Here is a 25,890-nt window from a genome sequence, read left to right as displayed (position 1 = left end):
TCTGTTGCGCTCCCGGACATACTGAAAAGAAATTATACCTAAACTACGTGCAGCAACGACGCACTTAACCTGAAGAGGCGTAACAATTGGACGCAATATTTCACACAATGTTCTGAAGGCTTTACTTTGTATGAGATATCACCCTATTCTTTTCCTACGTTGTGGTACGTTCTAGCCTAACACAAGCAACCCATGTCTCGAGCAGGTCGGACATAGATGATGAAAAAAATATAAGGCTTGAAATCGTAAAAAAAAATCTTACAGATATTGTGTTTCCCACTGCTTTCAAGCTCTCGTCGCAGACTCTGATTCTGTGCCTGCATCTGCTAAGTGGAGAGAGGGAGGGGAGCCTGCCTTTCTGGATGCCATTTCAGTGAAAGAAACCGATCATGAGGGACTTTGTCGTCACTGTCGTATTCGTCACTCTCACACACGTTGCTGTTGACGCCGGTTTACTTACATCGATATGTGAGTACATTTTGCTTAACTATTCCTTGACGCGCACGTTCGATACGCATAGTAAGCGTGAAACGTACGTATGCTCTTTCGGGTGCATTGGTGCTATGTAAACTGCGGATAATACGTACACTACCTGCTCCGGTACGACAAACAATGCTGCGCGTCTCATCAACGCCTATCTATCATTAGTTTGGGAAATTGTTTAAATTTTTGGCGAATTTATGCAGGGATTTTAAATGGGCAACTAAATAAGAATTTAATAAAAATTAACGCAGTCTGGAAATGACCAATATAAATCGGCCAGTGCTCATAGCATTACCTTTTCGTCTAAACTACCTGCATTGCATTTGTTTCGAGAACCGAGGGCATAAAATCAGTTGCACAGTGAAGTGTAGTCCACGTCAAAATATTTCTTCTCCATGAAATACGCGGAGTAATTATTTAACTAAAATACCCGCACAATGATTTGTTTTAAGGCACAAAACAGGCTACACAGCTGATCCTTATGCTTAAAACAGAGGAAGAAATTGCTGCGAAAAAAGGGCAGGAGCGGTAGACAGAGCACTTCCTGCCAACTGAAGTTATTGAGAAAAAAAAAACATAGTTGTATTGTGTTTTCACCCTAAAAACACCACGCACACAAAAACGTACAAAGCTGGCATGCGTACCACTAGTAGACTCGTTTTTTTTTTACCTAGCAGCCATTATTTGTTCAGCAAAGAGAAAAATGGTCCACTAACACACCTATTACCAGCTTTACTTACATAAAATGTCAAGAATTTCTTGCCTCTTGGTGGGCGGTCTCACACGCAAAATTTATAAATGGATTGATATCCAACGTCTAACGACCTCTTTCCCTGTATATTGTCACGACCTCGTAGGAGACGGGGAAGCCGGCGTACAGCATGTATATAAGAACTTTATATGAACAGCCAACTCAACGTCGTTGTCGTCTCTGTTTTTCTACCCGCGCTACTTCAGCGTCGTTTCCATGCAAGGAGGATACATAAGACATTCTATGTATCCTCCTTGTATCCTCCTTGTTTCCATGGCTGGGCACATACCCGCGGCGACGATATAGAATATGGAATTTGCCCCTCCTTTGAGAGAAGCATCGTCACGATGCGCCAAGCGCCCAAGAAAGTACAGTTATGGTGCAAAATTGATGTCATGATGAAAAGTATGGCTTCATACGAAGCACGTGCACAACCTCGGGCAGATGCTGCCGGCGTTTGGAGCAGTAAGGACTGTCGGGCACAACTTCATAAAGCACCTGAAATTCATAAAGTCGATCGGGTGTCACAAAAGCGGTCTTTTCACGGTCTCTCTCACCCACTTCGATTTGCCAGTAGACGCTTTTCAAGTCCATCGACGAAAAGTAACGTGCGTTTCGTAGCCGGTCCAGTGAATCATCGACACGCGGTAGCGGATAAAGGTCTTTCTTTGTGATCTGGTTAGTTTTCGATAGTCGACGCACTAGCGCAGACTACGTCCTTCTTTTTCACCAATACGACAGGCAATGCCCACGGACTCTTAGATGGCGGAAAAACCCCCTCCTCAAGCATCGTCTTCACTTGTTTTTGGATTGCCTCCCGCTCTTTCGGTGCTACACGATAAGGATTCTGCCGAATGGGTCTTGCGTTGTCTTCGGTGATAATACGGTGCTTGGTGAGCGGCGTCTGGCTAACTCTTGACGTAGATGAGAAGCAGTTGTTAAACTTATTGATGAGCTCAAAAAGGCTGTTGCGTTCGATGGGCGATAAAGTTCGACTGACATCAACCACAGATACAGGCATAGGCACGGTGGACGCCGCGTGCTGTACTGAGAGGCAATCTTGTATTGGGGCAATTTTGTCGAAGTAAGGAACAGCAGTGCCTTTAACAATCTGTCGACGTTCCCTGCTAAAATTCGTCAGCAGAAGTTCAGCATGTCCGTCAAGTACATTAATCACGGCCCTGACGACGGAAACGCCCTGACTCAGTACTAGTGCGTTGATGTGTTCAGCGACGCCAGGCATGGTGTGCAAGTTATCGCAGATTACAGGCACAAGGGAACAACTTCGCGGCGGAAGCGTCACGTCGTCGTCGGCGATACGTTAACGCGGTCGCTGGTCATCCGCGGGGTCGACGTCTTCGGAGCTCGTAGAAAATGTCACCATGCGGTGGCGGACATTAATAACTGCACCGTACACCCTCAAGAAATCCATTCCCAAAATATGTTCTTTACAGCACTCAAAGAGAATGACGAGGGGGGCGACAAAGGCTGAACCGGCGATTACGATTCTGGCTGTGCATTTTCCAATCGGCGTCATCAACTGGCCGCCGGCAGTTCTGACGTTGGGCCCGGTCCACAGCGTCTTCACTTTTCGTAGTCTATCGGCTAGCTTTAGAGTGATCATCAAAAAATGTGAACCAGTGTCAACGAGAGCAGACACTTGGTAGCCCTCAATGCTAACGACAAGATCGGCGCTGACGGCGTCTATTACATGTGGTGTGGTTGGAATCGGCGGAGTCGTAGAGTCGTCGATCGTCTGGTGATGGGGTTCTTGGGAAGCTCGGTGGTTTGCAACCTCACCCCCGGAGGTCGCTGCCTCTAGTTTCTCCGGCGCGGGTTAGGAGACCTGCCCCTAGAGACGTCAGGAAAATTGCGACGGGTTGGTGGGATGTAACGAGCCGGTGATGGGGAACGCGATCGAGGCGTCGTTGAACCTTCCGGTCGAAAGTTTGAAGGATTGTCGTCGCATGTACTATTACGAGCAATATGAAAGGGAACACAGGAACGCATAGAAAACACCCTCAGACCCAGCTATAGGTGATACGCAGCGGCCGCCGTCGGAAACAAAGTGGAAAGGGGGACGCTGTTCTGACTAACTGTTTCGCATTCCCGTCGTGCGTCTGCAAAGTGCTGGAACTTGGTATCGCGAGCAGACAGTGATAACACTTTTAGAACTGGGTGCTTCGATTCAAATAAAGAATCAGGTTTGAATTACAGGGCAAGCTTGGTCTAAGAGTACTATCAAGCGGTTGCGCGAAAAAAGAAAAGAATGAACGAAAGAAAAGAAAATGAATCGGTGTAAGTCACTGTGACGATTACCGTCTTTTCGGCTGTCGGACGATATCATATTATCGGCGAAATGACGTAAGCTGCTGCTTTGTAGAAATGCCAGCGTGGTCGGAGTGCTAACAGTTAGTGGAAGAGCGCCCTCCTTTCCCCCTTTGTTTTTCACAGCGCCATCCGCGCATCGCACCGAGTCTGTTTTCAGGCTATTTGCCACGCGTTCCTGTGTTCCCTTTCAAATTGCTCATAATAGTACGTGGAGCGTAAAACCGAGGGTAACTGTAGTTGGTGGGAATTCTGGGAAACACAGCTGCGCGGTAGTGGCAAGCTCGATAAACATGCCCTGCTTCACTGCAATGAAAGCATAGCGGCTGGCAGTCAGCGGTGCTCCACAAATCGGTTTTTCGAAGCGGATAGCCGGCAGGGAATTCTCCCTAAGACCGCGGCGCAGCGATCGGCTGTCGGCGATACGGCATTGCTGGCGGCGGCTGTGAATGTCGAAGATAGGGCGTCGGGGATTGCGGCGGTTGCTGCATCGAAGTGGTCGACGGTGTCAGCAGCATCGAAGTGGCGGGAGGTGGACGACAAAGGGCTTCCGCGTATGTGCATCGCCGCGGCACCGCTTGCCGGTCGGGCGAAGAAAAGGCCTGTCGAACTTCCTCCCGGACGACATCAGCGACAGAAGCCACCGCTGGTGCCATGGGAGCAATTCCGAGCTGCCGGATCTCCTCTCGCAGAATCTCTCGGATAACTTCACGCAGAGATGTGCCGCCGCCCTCAGGTAGCAGTGAAGCATTTGTTGGTGAGTTCGCGCGATCGTATTGGTGGTACCACTGCTGTAGTGCGCGTTCGATAGCGGTAGCCTCCTTGGTAAATTAGGCCACTGTCGTCGGTGGATTCCTCACGATTCCGGCAAACAGTTGCTCTTTCACTCCCCGCAAGAGATAGTGCAACTTCTTTTCTTCGGCCATCTCAGGATCTGCTCTGCGGAAAAGGCGGGCCATATCTTCTGCAAACATGGCAACGCTTTCATTTGGCTTCTGACCACGAGATTGGAGAGGGCGCTGCGCATTGTCTTTTCTGTCGCTGCTAGTGAATGTGTCTAGCAGCTGGGTGCGGAAGGCATCTCATGTGGTCAGAACCCTCTCCCGGTTCACAAACCACGTCCGCGCACTATCTCGAAGAGCAAAATAGACATTACACAGCTTTTGCCGGGAGCCCCATTAATTATGACTGGCGACACGCTCGAACTGGTTCAGCCAATCTTGGACATCTTTAATGGCGTCACCATGGAAACTTTCTGGGACCATAGGATGCTGTAGCGTCACCTGCGATGGAGTTGCAGTGGACATGGCGGTAGTACGTAGATGCGGTCCGGCAGGATCCTGCAAGGGGTTGAACTCGGGCGTCAGGCCTAGCAAGCGGCGGCTGTACCGGTGAACAGGGGCCGTATTCTGTAACGCTTCGGTTTTCGAAGGCTTCGGTTTGGCGGTGGCGTCACATTGGGGCGGTCCGTTGACGTACTGAAAACATGTGGAAGGACGCGAAGGTTTCTTTTTGTGGCAGTGAACGTCACAGACCGAGTAAAAATATAGCAATTTACGAGCGCTTTTTGGTAAATAAAAATAATTTGTTCATGGTATTGATGAGGTTTACGTTTTTCATCATGAAACGTGCGCGAGTTGTACTGGCGGTGAGTGACTTAACGAATTTTGTTTACTTCGGTTGACCCATTTATGCCGCTAGGTGGGACGTCGTATGCTAACTTCGCGTTGCGGTAAAATACACACTCAAGTTCCTCGCACAGTCGGAGCGCTGTCTCTTTTGAGAATCTGAATTGTCGCCTGAATCCCTCGTCTGTCATCTCAAAGGCGTCTTGTCGACGTCGAGGTTGTCGCTGTCTATCACGGAGGCTCGCTAAAAGCACGATAACAAGCGCCACAGGCACCGCACACGCCGTCATTTCGCTCCGAGTGCCGCTATCTCGCCCGTGCACACGGCACGCACAGGCTCTGCACACGGCACACCGCGCTTCGGATCAGACCGAAGCAGCGCGCGCGGCTTCGCTTCGTAGCAGACGACAAATTCGGTTTCCGCGTGATTGACATGTGCGTGACGTCATCAAAAAATGCGTTCGCGCCCTGAGGCGATGGCGTCACCCAGGCGGCGACCAATCGCTGCACGCAAACCGAATCCTTCGAAAACCGAAGCGTTACAGAATACGGCCCCAGGAGTTTGGACGAGCGAAGGCGATCCCGCGTTCGATGGATGGCTCCGCGAAGAGGTGCCAAGCATGAGGCAATCTTACCCCGCACCTCCGCCAGTGTCACGACCACATAGGAGACGTGGAAGCCGGCGTACAGCACGCATATGAGCACTTTATATGAACAGCCAACGCAACGCCGTTGTCGTCTCTGTTTTTCTACCCGCGCGCTACTTCAGCGTCGTTTCCATGGCCGGGCACAAACCCGAGGCGACGGTATAGGATGTGGCAATATTTAGCTAGTCAAGACAGTCGCAAGATCTTGTTAGGGCTTATCGAATTTCGGAAGCCGATGTAATGTCTCCCGTAATCGACTTAGAATGGAAGGAACCATAAATGAGGATGGTCTCTTTAGTGCTATGCTGATATGGCTCACACACGTGTCCTAAAGAACGAAAATATATATGAAGCCCGTGAAACCTAATATTATAGTGGGGCATGTGGTGGGTAAGATTAGGGCATCTGGTAAGGTTAGAGAAAGTCAGTAGTATCGTAGCTACTGCATCGAGAGGATATATATATATATATATATCCTATATATATATATTTATATATATATATATATATATATGGTGCTGGGGCGACGTACATACGATGGCTAAATAAGAAAGCAAAAGCAAATTAGCAGTCCAGCCAGGGAATTCTTATGCATTAGTAGACAAGTTCTCGAATTTATGTAAGATTATTTCTGTTTCGGGGTATTGGTAACCAACTCATGTACCGAACAAAATAATGGTTGCTACCGTTGTGAAGAATAGACCTGTCGCACAAGCATTCATGCATCACATTAACAAAGACGACTTCCGTGTTAGTGAAATTAGAATTGGACGACTTCCAAGCGAGATTAAAGAATGCGTTAAAATATTTGTAATCAGTCCTGAGCTGTCTATGAATTACATTAACCTTCTGTATTAAAAATCGCCGAATAGTGCTGATAAGTACTGCCGATTCACTGCACGATGTTTTCACCTGAATAAATATGTTAAAGCAATGTCACATAATATAGGTGTTTCAATATTTATTCTAGTATCGGGGTCAACAATGCTACGAAGACCGACTCTACCTAAGCTGCCGAAACTTCCGAGGCCAGTGCGCAATTTGGGTGAGTATACTGCTGTCTCTGAGCATGCTGAGTATACTGAGTATACTGCTGACAGCTCTTCCTATTTCAAATAGGAAGAGTTAGTGGGCGATAAACTATTCGGTATTTTCGAATATTGAAAACTAACCAAATATATTACAAAAAGCGACTGTTAAAGTCTGGTTACTGTTCTTCCTGGTGCTAAACGAAGTATCGGAAGTTATCAATAGTAAAACAACGACATAAGTATTTTATGCAATGCAGAAACAAGAGAAATAATGCAAGCACTGTTTACGCTTTCGCTGCGGACACCTGCATGGCAACCTGAGGTTTTGGCTTGTATTTAGTCATTTAGTGATTTGTTGGTCTAGTCATGTAGCAGCTATATCGCTCACGCTACAACGAGGGATGTACATGCGTCTTTTACATGCGCCTAGGGCACGAATGTCCTTAAGCAGTTCCCCTTTTTCCGGCACTCCAGATTGATCGCCGGTAACCATATATTTAGTGTTTTTAGAAAACTAGCTATACAGCAGCCATTCATTATGGGAAAGCTTGTTTGTAACCAGGCTCTCTAAAATGTTGACAGGTCAATCCTATAGCTTTTTTAAAAAATAAAATTAGTCACCTTGTGTTTAAAACTGCTCATTATTTCCGTTATTTAGCTATCTTTTTTTGCACCAGCTACTATTCTATATTCGATGCTTTTGATTATAATTCAAGAACGTTCACATTCTCCCATCTCTTCTGGAAGGAATCGTTGCCGCAGCCTAGGCCCTTGCCCGAAAAGTAGGAATATTTTATACCGCTTTCTTTTCAGTCAAATCTTGTTTATGTGTTTTAATGTTGTCATTGTGAACAACTCTGCGGATTTTCTTCACGAACATTGCTATCAATAATAACAATATGCTTAGCATAATTAACATTCTTCATGTTGTGATCAGGTGAGTGTAATTAATATATGCGTGCTTCTGAAATCCAAGGACGGTTTCAACGGCATTTGCAAAAGTAAAAGTTCGCATTCAGTTCCAGGGCTAGAACGATTACCTATTGCCATATTGCCACATAGGCAATATGGCATTTGATATTAATTGGAACGTGCGAGCTTTGGGCGGAGCACTCTTCAGGTTGAGCTGGTGGCGGTGGCATTCTATGTTCTCGATAATGGGACGGAAAAAAGTGGTGGGATGGGAGTAGCTTACCTATGAACAGGCAGTGATAGCTGGGATTAAAATGAATTGTTTTATTGTATCAGAAGCGATATTAGTGAGTTCCGGACATCCGGCAGGGTGGTATAAGAAGAGATAGGAATGCGCACATGTTGTTTTTGCACGGATGTACTTATTACCTCGATAACGTTAAAGGCCCCGTGACGCAGAAAATCCGGGGTCGGTGTCATCGCAGGCGTTGGCGCCGGCGTCCGTGACCCGATAAAGCATCCCGAACCACCTCGAAAACGTAGGCCCTCCGCGTGGCGTAGAGGCGTTAGTGAACTAATTGAATTTCTCAAAGTAATATGCGTGAGAAAAATCGGAAAATACGACTTCCCCACAACCTACAGACGGGATAGCGTGGGATTGTAATTTGAATATACGAGAAAACATAATTCTCTTACGCGGAAGCTCGAACACAAACCCGTTTTCCAGCATTTCTACAATTAATACAGCGGTATAGACCAGTGTAACGAGACAGCAACTTTTCGAAAAGGAGCACACGGCGGATGGGTGACCAGCGACGCACTAGGGAATCCGGAGAAAAGTACACGCTGCGATTGTAGCAATCATAGAGGCGTCTGTGAAGCTCCTGTGAGGCATCGAGACGAGTGCGGGCGAGCTGGCGCGCGTGGTCGACGTGTGTGATCGCGTCGCGGGCGTATTCAGTGGCTGAACGTGCGGGCGAGGGGAGCAAAGTGTCCAAGGGCAACGCGGGTTTTCGGCCATATAGGAGATATAATGGTCAATAGCCGGTGGTATCGTGACGCGATGAATTATACGCGTACGTCAGATATGGTAAATGAAGATCCCAGTCGTGGTGGTCGGCCGCAACGTACTTCGAAAGCATGTCGGTGATGGTCCGGCTGAGGCGCTCCGTGAGGCTGTTGATGCCGTTGGTCTGTGAGTGGCAGGACGTGCTGAACTTCTGCTTTGCCGAGCAGGAGCGGAGGATGTCCTCTACGACTGCCAAGAGAAAGCTACGGCCACGATCAGTCAGTAATTGGCGCGGAGCACCGTGCACTAAAATGATGTCGTAGAGAAGAAAGTCAGCGACGTCAGTAGCACAGCTTGTCGGGAGTGATCTTGTGATTGCGTGCCGCGTAGCGTAATCAGTAGCTACGGCGACCCATTTATTTCCGGAGCCCGAGAGAGGAAATGGCCCAAGAAGGTCTAGACCAACACGGAAGAAGGGTTCGGGTGGGATGTCGATTGGCTGGAGACATGCAGCTGGAAGTGTGGAGGGCTTCTTCCGATGCTGGCAGGGATCACAACCGGCAACATAGCGCCACACGGATCGGGCGAGATCATGCCAAAAGAAGCGACGGCGTACAAGGTCGTATGTGCGCGAGACGCCCAAGTGCCGAGACAAGGGAGCGTCGCGAAGTTGGCGGAGGACAGTCGAACGCAGGTGTGATGGAGTGACGAGCAGCAGGCCAGGGCCATGGGGATAAAAATTGGGGCAGTATTATGACCCCTCCTTGAGGAGAAACATCCGGACAGAGGCGACTCCAGCTTGTCGATATGGGCTCATAAAGAAGGATCGCGGCGTTGCTCGTTGCCGATTTGAAGCACCTGTGACACAAAGAAAACAGAAGCGATCGCGTCTGCATCTGCTGGATCTTCCACAGGATAGCGGGACAAACAATCTACATCCTGGTGCAAGCGTCCAGTTTTATATACGACGTATAAGGTGTATTCTTGCAGGCGTAAAACCCACCGCGCGAGCCGTCCCGCGGGGTCCTTGAGCGAGGATAGCCAGCAGAGAACGTGCTATTAGTGAGGACACGGAAAGGGCGTCCGTACAAGTGCGGGCGAAACTGCGCGACTGCCCAAAAAAGAGCGAGGCACTCGCGCTCGGTGATTGAATAATTGCGCTCGGTGGTGATAAAGATAGGCTGGGCTATAACTCGTCCGGGTCCACGCTGGCGTTGTACTAACACTGCTCCAATGCCGTGACCACTGGCATCAGCTCGAACTTCCGTTGAGGCAGACGGTTCAAATTGGGCCAGGATTGGAGGCGTGCTAAGGAGCGTAGTGAGATGAGAAAAAGATCAGGACCCCAAGAAAACGGAATGTCTTTCTTCAAGAGATGGGTAAGGGGACGTGCAATGGACGCAAAATCTATGACAAAGCGCCGGTAATAGGAGCACAGTCCTACGAAACTGCTAACGTCCTTTGTAGATTTCGGGACGAGAAAGTTCGCAATGGCGCGAATTTTGCCCGGATCAGGTCGTGCGAAGCCTGCATCCACGAGGTTTCCAAAAACGGTCATTTGGCGGTGAGTGAAGTGACATTTTGATAAGTTCAACTGCCGGCCGGTCCGGCGGTACACGTCAAGAATCGCTGAACGTCGATCGAGATGCGAGCCGAATGTGGGCGAGAAAACGATGACGTCGTCCAGATAGCACAAATAGGCGGACCACTTGAACCCCTGAAGCAAAGAGTCCAGTATTCGTTCGAAGGTGGCTGGCGGGTTGCAAAGACTGAAAGGCATTACTCTGAATTGATAAAGACCGTCAGGGGTAACTAATGCCGTCTTCTCTTGCTCCATGCCGTCGACGGCAATTTCCCAGTAGCCGGACTGTAGGCCAATAGAAGAAATATAGGTGGCACCGTACAGGCAGTCAAGAGCGTTATGAGTACGGGGCAAAGTGTAAACATTATTTTTTATTTTGTTCAGGTGGCGATAATCTACACAAAAGCGCCACGTGCCATTCTTCTTTTTGACAAGTACGACGGGAGAAGCCCAGGGACTACAGGAACGCTGGATAATTTCATTTTCAAGCATCTTTGTTACTTCCTGCTGGATAACTGCTCGTTCTGACGCGGAAACACGATATGGGCGTCGGTGAATAGGGTTCGCATCACTAGTATTTATGCGATTGGTCACGGCGGATGTTTGGCCTAATGGTCTATTGTCAAAGTCACACATGTCGCGACAGCCTTCAAGAACGTGGCAGAGGGCTTCAGCTTCAGTGGGTGTAAGCTCAGAGAAAGTCACCGTCTCAATGTCGACGCCATTGCCATTAGATGAGGTCGCGGGATGGGCTGAGCTGCAACAATCTTCGTCTCTGAAGGGCTCGACCTGACCATCCTGCAGAGCGCTAGTTTCAGCCAGTGAGATCCCTTGTAGGAGGACTTGTGCGGTTAGCGCTAAATTGACAAGGGGAAGGCAGGTGCGGTTGCCAGTAATTGTCAGCAGTGTGCGGAACGGTAACACCATGTGTAAACATAACTGCTGGAATTTGTGCGACCTGTGTCATAGATTTAGGCGGAAGGCGAATAGAATCTATGCAGCTTAAAAGGCTTTAAGGCGGGTCCGCATAGTTGACAAGAAGAGACAAGTCAAGGCGAAATGAGCCGGCCGAACAGTCAGTGAGTGCAGAATGAGTGTCGAGAAACCCCAGACCCAGAATGAGTTCGTGAGGTCAATGCTCGATGACTGTGAAGAGAACGACAGTGTTGCTCTCAGCGATGGTGAGTCGGGCAGAGCACATGCCAACAATACCGACAGTCCCTCCGTCGGCGACTCGTACGGCTAGGTTCGGGGCAGACGTCAGAACTTTCTTGAGCCGATGGCGAAGAGCAGCCCTTATAATGGACATAAGCACCACGGTGTCAATGAGCGCGCACACAGGAACATTGTCCACAAGAACGTCCAAATGATTCTGGTTCGTGGGTAAGGTCAAGCGAGTACTTCGTGCGAATGTCATCAATGCCGCTCCACCTCAAGGAACTGCACTGCAATGTCTAGGTTACCGGTTGGGGGAGCTGCGAATACGTCGGAGAAGGAGCGCGCCGGGACGATGGCGAACGAGATTGATGGCGGGAGGGAGAAGGTGAGCGCGACTAACGGGGTCTTGTCGAAAGTGTCGCAGGGTCAGATGAAGGATCAAATGGAAAGATTGAACTAGAGGGACGCGGGTGCTAGTCAAAAGAATAGCGTGTCGGAGATGTCGAGCAGCTGCGGCAGTGGCGAGCGATATGCCCGATGCGTCAGCAGGTAAAACTTATCGGCTTTTTGTCCATGGCGCCATTCGGACGGGTTACGCTCTCCATAAGAGTAGTAAGAGGAACGAGGTTGGAACGTGGGTAGAGAAAGAGGTTCAGAGCGCATGGGACGAACGGAGTGAAGGCCGACATTCGACAATTCTTGTCAGACGATGGCCGGTACCAAGGAGATCATCGCCGGGGAAGCATCAGATCACGGGAATGACGTGGTCACGGATTGTGCTGCTTCTACCTCGCGACGAATGATGCGGGTTAAGTTGCCACATCGTGAGGGCTGGTGGAAGAGGTCATCACAAGATGATGTAGCCGCTGTGTTAGGAAGGCGCGTGAAATTGTTACGGGAAGGAAGAGTCAATTAGGCGAGCAACTATTTACAGATTGTATTTAGAACAACGGTTGCAGCGCTGAACGGTTGGATTCAGAGCGCCAGCCCAGTTCGTTCTTCCTCCTCTTTTTTTCGAGTGGTAGCACCCGCGCGCCTCGTTCAAAAAACCAAATACAGCACGCGTGTAGCATTTTCCCCCGGCGGCAGAAACGATGTCTCGGAGCCTCTAAATGTCATCACTAGGAGGGTGATACTGCTTCAGTCATGTAACGTGCACGATATCACTGGACTGGGTAGCAGACAGGGCGTCAGGGGCGATCTCGTTGGTGACGGAAGTCATGGCACGAAGCACTCGGTATGGGCCTGTGTAGTGAGACAGCAGTTTATCAGACAGGCCGACCTGACGCGACGGAGACCATAAAAGCACCAAAGAAGCAGACGGGAAGGGCCCGTCTCGGTGTCGCCGGTCGTAAAAGAGACTTTGACTTTCTTGGGAGATAAGAAGGCGGTCACGGGCAATTTACCTTGCGTGGGTAGCGTGGGCGATGGGGTGAAGTGCATATTCACTGGTCGGTGCCGCGTGAACAGGGAGGCTTGTGTCGAGGGGCAGTGCCGGTTCTCGGCCGAATAAAAGGAAAAATGGGGATAAACCGGCTGTGTCGTTGCGCGAGGAATTATAAGCAAACGTGACAAATGGTAGAGCGAGGTCCCAGTCAGTGTGGTCTGAAGTACATGTTTCGCGAGCATGTCTGTGAGAGTGCGATTGAGACGTTCCGTGGGACCATTTGTTTGCGGATGGTATGACGTCGCTATCTTGTGCCTCGTTGCACAGGACTGCAGGATGTCTGCGATAACTTTTGATAGGAATTTCTGGTCACGGTCTGTCAGAAGTTGTCGTGGAGCTCCATGTAATAAAATCACGTCGCGTAGAAGAAAATAGGCGACATCTGTGGCGCAACTTGTAGGAAGCGCTCGGGTGATGGCGTAGCGCGTTGCGTAATCCGCTTCCACAGCGATCGATCCACCTGTTCCCAGTGGTAGAGGAAAAGGGCCGAGTAAGTCCAAACCAACCCGAAAGAATGGCTCGGCGGGAATGTCTAGTGGTTGAAGCAACCGGCAGGGAGCGTCAATAGTGTCTTGCGTCGCTGGCATTTCTCACACGCAGCTACGCATCTTCTAACGGAGCGAGCATGCCCTGGCCAAAAGAAGCGTCGGCGGATCTGGTCGTAGGTACGTGACACATTGAGGTGACCGGCAGTGGGGAGGTCTTGAAGTTCGCGGAGAACAGCCGAGCGAAGGTATTTAGGGATCAATAGAAGTAATGCTGGGCCGTCGGGGTTAACGTTGTGGCGGTAGAGTACGCCATCGTGAAGTGTGAATAAGGGAAGGGAACTGTCAGCAAGTGACGATTCCAGATGGTCAATGATGGTACGCAAGGACGGGTCACGGCGCTGCTCGTCGACGACAGGAAGCAGTGGAAGAACAGAAAGAACGCAGGCGTCGGTATCAGTATCAGACGTAGAGGTCGGGTTTTCGACTGGGTAGCGAGAGAGGCAATCTGCGTCCTGGTGTTGGTGCCGCGACTTGTAAGTCACTGTGTAGGGATATTCTTGTAGTCGGAGGCCCCAACGACCGAGCCGGCCAGTAGGATCCTTGAGCGACGAAAGGCAACAGAGCGCATGATGATCTGTGATTACTGAGAAGGGCTTGCAATAGAAATATGGGCGGAACATTGAAACAGCTTAGACGAGAGCAAGACATTCGCGCTCTGCAATCGAATAGTTGCGCTCTGCAGTTGTCAGGAGCCGGCCAGCGTAGGCTGTAACACGGTCATGTCCACGTTGGCGTTGCGCTAAGACGGCGCTGATACCACTGGCATCGGTTTTGACCTCTCTAAGTGCGGTGGAGTTAAAGTGGGCCCAGACAGGTGCATCGGTGAGTATCGTGATAAGGCGTGAAAACACGGCAGCCTGAGGGGAACCCCACGTAAAAGGCACGTCTTTCTTTAGAAGTTTAGTGAGTGGTCGAGCGATGGCTTCGAAGGCTTTCACGAACCGTCTGAAATAGGAACAGGGCCCCACAAACCACCGGACGTCTTTGACAGACTGAGGTACAGGAAAAGCCGTTGCTGCTCGAACCTTCTTCAGCTCGGGTTGTTCGCCGGAAGCATCGACGAGATGGCCTAGCACTGTAATCTGTCAGCGCCCGAAGTGCTACTTCGATGAGTTTAATTGGAGCCCAGCCTTGCGGAAGACGTCAAGGATAGGTGCGACGCGTTCAAGGTGCGTCTAAAATGTAGGAGAAAACACAAGGACGTCGTCGAGGTAACAAAGGCAAGTTGATCATTTGAAACCTTGAAGCAGACAGTCCATCATCCATTCGAACGTGGCTCGGGCATTGCATAGACCGAACGGCATAACCTTGAATTGTTAGAGGCCATCTGGAGGGACGAAAGCGGTCTTTTCTTGGTCTTGCTCATCTACGGATATCTGCCAATAACCAGATCGAAGGTATATGAACGAATAGTATTTGGCACCATGAAGACTATCAAGAGCGTCGTGGATTCGTGGTAAAGGGTAAATGTCCTTTTTAGTGATTCGTCTTAGGTGGCGGTAATCAACGCAGAAACGCCACGTGCTATCTTTCTTTTTGAAAAGCACGACCGGCGACGCCCAAGAACTCGACGAGGGCTCCAAAATGCCTTTGGCGAGCACCTTGCTTACTTCCTGCTGAATAACTTGCCGCTCTAGCATGGACACGCGATACGGTTGGCGGTGAATGGGAACAGCATCACCAGTGTTTATCCGATGCTTAACAAGGGAGGTCTGACCAAGTGGTCGATGACCAACTCGGTGGCAGCGGAAGCATATCGGTTTGTCGTCTGGGGTTCACTATTAAGCAGGACTGCGTGGTCTGGGAGGGAAATACAGGTAATTGCAGGTTGGGCCATGGGAATGAGTGCGGAATCAGGTCGGGAGACAGAGCAGGTGGTAGGGCTGCCAACGTTTGCAATTTCTTGCTGCACAACTGCTTGAATAACGGAAATAGTGGGGGCCTCTTGGTCAAAGGCAAAGTCAAGGGGTCGTGGGTAAAGTGGGGCCGGACTCGCCGCTTCAATCTCTCGGCGAGCCATAGGCGTGACGCTCTCTTGAAATGGAGCGCTGACCGGTTGGATTCACAGCGCGAGCCCAGTTCGTTCTTCCTCCACCTTTATCGAGTGATGGTGCCCGCGCACCTCGTTCAAACAACCAAACACAACACGCGTGTAGCAAAATGTTGGCTTTTAGCTTGCTCGAGAAGGCCGCATTCCTTGAGGATTGTGTCGATTCTGGTGACGTTGCTAGACACCAGTAGATTGAAGGCGTCGTCAGCAGTGCCTTTGAGAACGTGACTAACCTTCTCATGCTCCAACATGTGCGGCTCGGGCATGCTACGAAGGGCCAAGACGTCGAGAATGTGGCAAGTGCGTTCGTTGCATTGAGTTGGCGGGAAAAAAAGGTCCCGACGCTTCTCTTAGAAGAGATCCCAGCTCGTTATCTCCTCTACGTGAGTCTGGAACCAAGACCGTGGAGTGCCGTCGAGGTAGAAAAGAACGTTTGCGAGTATACTAGTCGGATCCCACCTGTGACTATTGATGACACGTTTGTACAAGCGGAGCCAGTCGTCAACATCAGGAAGGCTGACTCCGGTGAAAACGCCAGGTACCCGAGGGGGGAAATAGTGACGTAAGTCGCGGCTACAGGTGTAGAGGCTTGCATACATGAAGTGCCGCCAGCAGGAGCCGAAGCAGCAATGGCGGCGTTGCGACCACTGCGAAGCTTTAGAGGTGGAAGTCGTGGCGGACGGACGTGTATCTTTGGGGCTCCGTGGCGGCGACTAAAGCATCAAGTTTTTGTTCATGCTTTGAACTGTCTTCTGTTGCTAGACTTGCTGGTTTTTTAACCTTTAAATAGTAGTTTGGAAGCGGCCGCGCTATCAGCTATTGTTTTTTTTTCTTTCCTTTTTCGTGTGTGTATCGGGTGTAATTATTTTGCAGGACAGTAAGAAAGTCTTTTCCGGACAGGTGTTTCAACACGTGCGACCGCGTGCGACGTTGTCTTTTTAGTCTTGAAATAGTAGGTTGGAAGTGTCACTAGTGATTTACAGCGAACCTGTTAATGGCTCACTCTTCGATGGTCGCATCCGGCAATAGAAAAAACTCTCATTGGCCGTATGCTGCATGTGCGAGTGAAAGCGCGTGAGGGCAAGGGGTGGAGACGCCGTGGGCTTCGAAACGAGCGGACGTCTCCGCATCGGCTCCGCCTTCTGATATGGTTTTTGCCGGTCTACTGTGTGAAATGTTCCCTAATTTTATCACCAACGTTTTTGTTAAGTCTAGGGGAACACCCGGATACCAATTTTTGCCTGGACACCCCGATTTTCTTCCTTTTTCGACCAACGTTTCGCCTCACACGCTAGGCCTCGAGTAGGCTAAACACGACTACGTACCCCTGCGCCGGCGAGTCCCGCCGTGGCGCCGATATCATGCCTGACGCCATGGTGGAGGGAGAACCAATCACTCAAGAGGAAGCCAGCGCACCTGACTGGATCGAAGCAATTCGACGTCGAGCAACATCTTCAACTACTACCACCGCAAGCCAGCAGGCGCCCGCATTGGCGCCCAGCGAACCGGCGCTACGACGAGGGTTGCAGCCGCCAGCCGGCTCACCCCGGTGCAACGGATCATCACCGCGTCATCGTCCGCCCCTGAGGTGGACTGGATGTGCGTAAGTGCAACAAGCTTCAGTTCTTACAAGCTCTACTATTCGCTGCACGACTCCCGCCAATGGTGGCAGAGGAAGATATCGTTTGCACTAATGACACACAGAATATCGTTGTGATCAGCACGTCGAGTTTACAAACGGCCGAAGCGTACGCTTAAGTACGAGAAATTGTTCTCATGGAGCGAGCACATCCAGTATCCGCTTACGTAGTCGCCTCTGGCGCCACCAGCCGAGGCGTAGTCCGAAGGATCGACGCTGACCGTCCGGACTCGGAGCTACAACGCCTGTTCGTCTCATCACACAACCCCGCGTTAATGGCGGTACGACGAATCAAGTATACAACCACCATCATCCTTCTCTTCGACGGAAATAAAGTCCCCAACTAGGTGCGCTGCGGCATGCTTCTGCTGCGTTGCACGCTCTACAAGCGACAGATCGACACCTGCCGCAACTGCGGCCGAATCGGGCATCGACAAGACGTCTGCCCTACCCCATCTGAGAAAGTCTGTGAACACTGTGGTATCAAACCCACCAGACCCGACCATGTGTGCGTGACACCCAAGTGCGTGTTGTGCGGCCAGGCCCATATTACGGGCGACCGCACATGCCGAAATCGCTATCAAATCCCTTACGTCGTTCTACGTCGACGCCGCCACAGACGCCGGCGCAACAACCAACAGACCCAAGGAGGCTCGGCCAAGCAACAGCCGACGCCCAAGCAACCAGCCTCGAGTCAACCGACGAAGCACCTACCTACCACCACCAAGAGTCCGACCGTAACAGCTACCTGGGCTGACCGAGTCGCCGGTAAAGGTGACTCGCGGTGCCGCGCGGTCGGGTAACTAGCCACAGCATGAGAAAGATGAGATTCAAGAGCTCAAAAAACGCGAGATAGCGTTTCTGCTTAAAGAAAACGCAGAATTCAAAGCACTTATTCGAAACCTGCAGCAGCGAGAGAACGCGTTGTCCAGGCACCGACGCCCGCCGCTCCGGCCGTACGTTGAACCCGCCCCTACTACCTCGTCGAACACTAATCGCGCCGCGAAGCTTCGCGTGGCCGAGGACTCGGCCGTCGAGCCCGTTACTATGTCTAACTTCATGGAGGCACTTGCCCGCCTCCGCACAGACATTGCGCCAGACCGAGCTGCCGATATGACCCCACACACCCTCCAGCTCACCGAGCTCCACGCGCGGTTACAAATATTAAAAGGACAGCACGGGGCGGTTCGTGCGCCAACCCCTATGCAGTAATCATGGATAATACAAGCAATCTTGTAATTCGGCAACGGAATTGCTTCAGCTTTCCCAAGGGGAAGGCAGCTTTGCAACAATTCCTTCAGTCTAGCGCCAATCGGCCTGCCGTAATTCTCTTGCAAGAAATGCTAACCACCGATCCCGTTTTGCGTGCCTATCGCACCAAAGCGGACCATCGAGCGGGAACGCGAGGGATAGCGACGCTCATCTCGAAGAAGTACGCATACGTTCGCCACGAGGTCCGCCCCGGTCTCAGAGATGAACACATTATGATAGAGTTAATCCCAAACTCAAAGCTTAAACAGTCAGTCTTTATTCTTAACGCATATAGTACACACAAAAACACGCAAACTACATTTCAGGTCCTCTTTGAGCACGCGAGCAAAATTGCAGGGGACCACACGCTCATTATCGCGGGATACTTTAATGCCACGCATCCCGACTTTGGGTACCGCGGCTCTTCCCGTAAGGGCACTGCCCTGGTATCAAAAATGCACACACATAGGCTCAAGCCCCTAACAGATCGCACTTCAGCCACACGGGTAGGTAACTCGTTACGCGCGATAGTGCCGCGGACTTCACGATGGTTAGGCACACGGGACAACCTATGTGGAATTAAACTAGGTGAGAATCTGGGCATTTATCATTACATTATACAGACGATCGTAAACGTCTCTACAAACAAAATCAGACAGTTTCAGATTACGGACTGGGGTCGTTTTCGAGAGCTTAGGAAACGTGACGACAATCACTACGAAACCGTAGCAGAAGTCCTCGCACAACTAAAAGAGGACGTTGAAAATTCGACTCAGGACGTTGAAACCGAACTGGAGGTCGAGCGCATGTATGGCCGGCAAGCTCACCTACTCGAAGCTAAAAAATCACTGCACGCGAAATGACGCACGCAAAAGCTCAATCGTCAGACCGCCTGCCCCGGACGCTACGGAGGAGGATCCGCTAGGATCCCCCTGCACTTGCGCCGAGGTTAAGGTGGTCCTCTCTGAACTTAACTGCCGCTCGGCCCCGGGTCCCGACGGCATACAGAATAAGCTTCTTAAAAATTTCGCCGAGGAGGACATAGAACTTCTCACCGAGCACATTAACAAAATCTGGGAGACAGGTAACGTACCGCCTGCATGGCGCGAGGCAACCGTCATACGTATCCCTAAGCCGGGTAAACCCTTAGCGCTAGGCTCACTTCGTCCAATCTCGCTCACGTCCTGCGTGGGTAAGGTGGCCGAACACGTAATCCTCAAGCCAGTCACGAAATTCGTAGAGGAGCGTCAGATTCTACCGATCAACCAAATTGGCTTTCGCCCGTGCATGTCCATGCAGGACGTAATGCTGATGCTCAAATACGAGCTCATGGATAAGATCACCAGAGGCACTAGAGCCATTCTAGTGCTCGACCTCGAGAAGGCGTTCGACCGCGTAAACCACTCTCACATCCATGACTCGATTTGCGAGGCAGGATTAGGTACGCGTTTCTACAAATACGTTAGCTCGTTCTTACGCGACAGGACAGCTACAATCAAACTCGGCTTGATGGGCTCGAAGCAGTTCAACCAGGGACCGAAGGGCACATCCCAAGGGGTCGTGATCCCTCCATTCCTGTTCAACCTCTCCGTGCGCGCTCTGTCGCGACAACTCTCACAAATCGACGGCATCAGTCACGCCTTCTACGCAGACCATATCACCGTCTGGAGTACGAGTGGCAGGGACGGCCATATCGAGAAGCGACTGCAAGAAGCGGTCAACACGGTACAAACGTTCTTACGGCAGGCCGGTCTCTCGCTATCGGCAGAGAAATCAGAATTACTACTCTACCGCCCAAAATACAAGGCGCGCAGAGACGCATACGCGTAGGGAGCCTACATGCAAGGCGTTGCATGTAGGCTCCCTACATAAGCGGAAATCAACGTCCTGACGGCGGACGGTACACCGATCCGCACGGTGGACCAAGTTCGCATTCTAGGCATGATCATTCAAGCCAACGGCCATAACGACGCCACTATCACTCACATTTCCAAGAAGGTTGAAGCAACGGCCAAATTAATTAACAGAGTAGCTAACAAGCGCGGGGGACTGTCAGGCGAATCTCCGCAGACTGTTCCACGCGTTCCTCATGAGCCACATCAACTATGTGGCTCCCACCCACCTGTGACCAAAAGGAGATGTACGCCGTACTCGACGTGATCATCCGCCGGTGCGTTAAACAGGTGCTCGGGTTACCGGGCAGCACCCGCACGACCAAGCTCAACGAGCTAGGCATTCATAATACATTCAACGAAATCGTGGAAGCTCAAAAACCCTCTAAAATTGTAAGGCTGACTTCCACTGAAGCTGGGCGACGATTACTAGCGCATCTCGGGCTCCAATCTCCCGTAACCCAAGAAAGCCGACGACAGCTCCCCGAAGAGCTGCGCGCAAAATGTACAGTATTCCCGATACCCCGTAACATAAATCCCACACATAACGTCGGGAGACGTCAAGCACGGGCATGAGCCCTACTCAGTACCGCAGCCGCCATGGAGGATATCGTGGCCTTCGTAGACGCAGCGCAGTACGGATATACGGACCACTTTGTCTCGGTAGTAACAACAATCAAAGGCGAACACTTGTCGTCTATGACTTTATTAAATTCAAACGCTGATTGTGCCGAGCAGGTCGCTGTGGCACTAGCTCTCGCTGATACCGACCGCACCGCCATTTACACAGATTCGCGCGCAACGGCACGGGCCTTCATGACGGGCTCGGTTTTTCGGGAAGCCGCGCGCGTTCTCTATGCTGCTAAGTTGGTCAGACAAAAAGCACATCATCTGGCTCCCGGCACACGTTGGCCGACAACGTACACGGAACCATCATTAATGCCAACGAGTTGGCTCATTCCCGGGCGCGAGGTCTCACATTCCACGTCGGGGAGAACCACTCGGAGGCTGAGGACGTTACTAGGTACTTCAGAGATCCATTGTTAACCTTTAATGAAATATGCAAACATTACCAGTTAGAGCGGCGGAAGTACCTACTCCCGCACCCACACTTAAATAGAGCTCAGTCGACCACTCCACGTCTGTTACAGACGGAGGCGTATGCATCGCCTCTAAAATGTTCTAAATACATGGATGGCATAGAGCCCGGGTGCCCGCGCTGTGGCCACCCCAAATGTATCTTACAACACATGCTGTGGACAATGCCCTACGTTGCGCGAGAGCAGCGAGTCTCCCTCTACGGAGGCGGACTGGAACAATCTTCTCACTAGCCAAGACAAAATAAACCAGCTTAGAGCCATCCAGAGGGCCCGCGACATGGCCGTGGAGTTTAACCTTCCTGTCCCTTCGTGGGAGTGCCCCACCGGTGTCACTCCCTAACGGGGGTCGAGCGCCGCCTCTGGATAATAATAAAGTTCTTTGTCTGCCTGAGGGCGAGGGACGCGTGCTTTCACGGGGCGCGAACACACGACGGAGTAGGAGACGCGGCGTAGGGGCCAACGCGAGCGGATGCCTGCAATGTCGGCTCCGGCAAACGGTACGTGCTGCTCCTACCCAATCTCTCCTACGACTGCTAATCTGCTCGAGAAGCGACATAAGTACCTAAGGAAGACGGGGAAACCGCCCATTCCGGGCGAAATCCGACCTTTTTTGTGCTGAGAACGATTATCGGACCGAGACGCTCAGCTGCCCAGTTAAGCCTCACCCGGACTCTACCTCTTCGCCGACACCACCGGCGACGCCAGCCGTTATAATGGAAGTAACTGGTTGAAGGCCACACCATAACCGCACAAGAGCTCCAGTCAGACGATTGGACACCAGTGCTCTATAAAGCCTACGCCTCCCGACCAGCCAGTTCGCCGAAACCACCTCACCACTCCGGCAACGCTACCTCCGAGGCAGCTAACCCGAACGCCAGGAACGCGGCGCACGACGCAACAGCCGCCACCCGCAGCGGCAAGACGCCAGCCCGCCTACCACCTGCGACCAAGGAGACGCGCCTCACAGTGCAGCGTAGCAAGCAGCTGCCACCACTCCCACCCAACGCTATTCGAGTGGTCGTTCGCCCGCGAGGTGAACTACGACTCCTAGACGTCCCAACACCTCGACTTACGAAGGCAGTGCAGACCCAGCTCCGAATCACTCTACCGGACGACTTCTGCCTGCACACCCACTCGACCAACAATACTTTCACCATGGCAACAATACACTCTCAAACAGCCGAAACTCTCAAGACGCTAACCTCCCTCGCAATTGGAGACCAAACCTACCCTTGCACGGCTTACGTGGCACCCCCACCGGGGTCTACCAGAGGAGTACTCACAAACGCCTATGACGACGAGACCCCAACGCAACTCTACCAAGACTTGGTCAGAAGAAATCCGCAGTACACCATACTAGCAGCCCGACGCATGGGAAAGACGCTCTCCATCCTAATCACCTTCCACGCAAACGCAGTCCCGCACTCCATCAAGTACATGGGAGCCATCCACCGCTGCACCCTATACCGCGGCAGTCCGGATGCCTGTACCAATTGCAGACAGCCGGGTCACCGTCACGACGTAATGCCCAAGTCCCAAGACCAATCTTTGCCCCCGGTGTGTAACACAGCATTCGCAACAAGACCCTCCTTGTACGCCCAAGTGTATTTTGTGTGAGGGCCCTCACCTTACCGGCACGGGATCGTGCAAGGGACGACACCTTCACCCTAATTGTTAGTTTTCCCTAATTGTTATCCGGACCCACCCAGCCCAACCAACACAAGTCAAGCCTGCACAGAGCCATTGAAACAAGCCTGGAACACACCCCTTTCTTCTCACAAGCACACGACATCCATGACAGTGAATCCCAGTTTACAACACGCCCTGGCGAAATCCCAGGAGGAGGCAGCGGCGGCCAAAGCAGAAGCTACAGCAGCCCGAGCAGAAGCCGCCGCTCTTCGGCAATGCATCGCCAAACTGGAAGCCCAGATAAGGTGCTCTTGCCACTGGATCTCCCATTTCACCTACCCCCGCTCCAACCGCACCTCAACCTCCTCCCCTTAACCCACCCAACGACCATACCTTGCCCAGCCACTCCAACCCTACTTCCTCTCCTGATTCGCTAGCAATGGAGGCTGACACGGAACCCTCTACAAATTCAACTGCATGCAAAACACCACCTCCCTCCACCCCTATCTCACTAGACGACATTCCAACCCTGCTTGAGTCCTTTGCTGCTCGCTTTGAGGCAAAATTGCAGGATGCTGTCACTCACATCAACCAGAAATGTGCAACCCTCAAAGACGCGGTTATTCACATAACACAAGACAATGCTGCTCTTAATCACCGATTCGATGTGTTAACCCAAGGGTTTTCTGACCGCTATAGCGATCTTGAGTCCCGGCTCAATTCTTACGCAACCCGCCTCACAAAGCCGGACTACACCCCAAGTAAACGTAAGAAGCCTAAAGCAGCTGAAGGACAGGAGAACCCTATCCCAACCACAGCTCACGACTCCCACCCACCCGTTATCACGAATCCCAACCCCCCCAATCGACATCTTATGATGGCAGCTCCAAACCGTAATCTTACACTCTGGCAGTAGAACTGCCGGGGCTTTGGCCAGAAGCTGTCATGTGGTCCACCAACTGCTGTCCTGCGCTACGGGACCCGACATCCTCGCCCTGCAGGAGCCCTCCAACCCACTCACCCTCTCCGGCTATACTCCTATTCTACCCCCCCCCCCCGCCCACTTGGGTAGCGTTTCTAGTTAGCCGCTCAATCACCACGATCTCCCATTCCCTAGCGATTCGAGACATTGATCACCTTATAATTGAGCTTGTGCCACAACAAGCTCGAGCGAATAGTATCTTCGTCCTAAATGTATACAGCCACCCTAAATGCCTACAAAGCAACTTCGAACTCCTTTTTACTCTTGCGAAGCGCATAGCAAACAAGTGACCTTTACTAGTCGTAGGAGACTTTAACGCCCCGCATACGGCCTGGGGTTACCAGCACGACACACCGAAAGGACGTCGGGTGTGGTTAGCAGCGCAACAGACTGGTCTCTCCCTTCTTGCCGACTCTACCTCTCCTACACGCATGGGAAACAGTGTCTGTAAAGACACTACACCAGACCTTACATTCGCACATCGCGTCCCTCACGCCACATGGTACAACACACAACAGAATCTGGGTCGTGGTCATAGCATCATCGAAATTCTCTTAAATGCTCAACTGCCCCGCAGACCTCCCAGAGGCTCCACTTTCACGAAGTGGGACTCTTTCCGATCATGTAGAGCAGCCCGCAATGTCTTCCCCATCACGGACATTCCAAACAATTAGAAAGTGATGTCCGATCCGTAACTCCTCCCCTACGTGAGGACTGCCCAAGAGACACAGTTGGCTCCCGCCTCCTGCATTGATGGGAAGCTAAAGCAGGCCTATAACGACGCTGGAAAAGGCAGCGCTGGAACCGAACACTAAGACGCCGCATCGCCCGTCTCAACACAGAGATAGAGACGCACGCGGCGACTCTTTCACGACAAAAGTGGGAATCACTATGCAACAAGCTAGATGGCAATATGAGTCTACCTCATGCCTGGAACCTCTTTAGGCACTTGATAGACTCCACTCAATCTAAGACCACACAAGGACACAACCTCACCAAACCATACATACTTCCGATACATATCCACCAGAATTCCTCCAAGAACTTAGAAATCAGTACTTTCCCACATACCCTCCTGTAACACACCCCGACTATGCAGGCCCCGCTAACGACCTCCTTGACCAACCCATTACAGAAGCAGAAGTTCAGACTGAACTCCAGAGACTTAACACGTCCTCAGCCCCCGGCCCAGACGGGGTAGATAAGGCGCTCCGGAATCTCGAGGCCGAAGCCATTGCCGCCCTTACCGAATACTTTAACAGGTGCTGGCAAAAGGCACCTTCCCACCGCAATGGAAAGAGGCCAAAGTCGTGTTCTTACCCAAACCTGGGAAACCTCTGCTCACCTCTAACCTCAGACCGATCTCCCTCACTTCTTCTGTCGGCGAACTCATGGAGCATGTACTCCAGACCAGGCTTAGCAAGTACCTAGAAGGCAACAATCTCATTCCCACCTGTATGTTTGGATTTCGTCCTGGGCTTTCCACACAGGACGTCTTCCTACAGCTAAAACAACACATTCTAGATTCGCAAACCTACGACAAGAAAGCTATCCTAGGTGTGGATCTCGCGAAGGCATTCGATAACGTTACACACTCCGCTATCCTACAGAACCTTACAACCCTGGCAGTGGGCGCCAGGATGTACAACTACATCCGAGACTTCCTCAGCCACCGAACAGCTACACTTACCTTCGGCGACCACCGCCTCCCAGGCATAATACTGGAAGCACGAGGTACGCCCCAGGGAGCCGTCCTCTCCCCTATTCTATTCAACATAGCACTTCTTCACTTACCCCAACAACTAGCTCAAATTCCCGACATC

The 25,890-nt window shown here is 51.4% G+C and overlaps 1 protein-coding gene across 2 annotated transcripts in view; it reads left to right on the top strand.

Moving 5' to 3' along the window:
- The first annotated feature begins 232 nt into the window (after positions 1-232).
- The window catches only part of LOC119448250 (uncharacterized), a 76,785-nt gene continuing 51,127 nt past the window's right edge, over positions 233-25,890 (top strand). For both annotated transcript variants that reach the window (XM_049665987.1, XM_049665988.1), the window contains exons 1-2: positions 233-468; positions 6,808-6,882. In XM_049665987.1, the coding sequence (XP_049521944.1) occupies positions 390-468; positions 6,808-6,882 (154 nt within the window). In that variant the 5' untranslated portion in view covers positions 233-389. The remainder of the gene's footprint in view (positions 469-6,807; positions 6,883-25,890) is intronic.

This window comes from Dermacentor silvarum, chromosome 4 (genome assembly GCF_013339745.2).
Source record: "Dermacentor silvarum isolate Dsil-2018 chromosome 4, BIME_Dsil_1.4, whole genome shotgun sequence".
Taxonomy (NCBI): Eukaryota; Metazoa; Arthropoda; class Arachnida; order Ixodida; family Ixodidae; genus Dermacentor; species Dermacentor silvarum.
The sequence above is the reverse complement of the archived record's forward strand: the minus strand, read 5'-3'. Positions and strand labels throughout refer to the sequence as shown.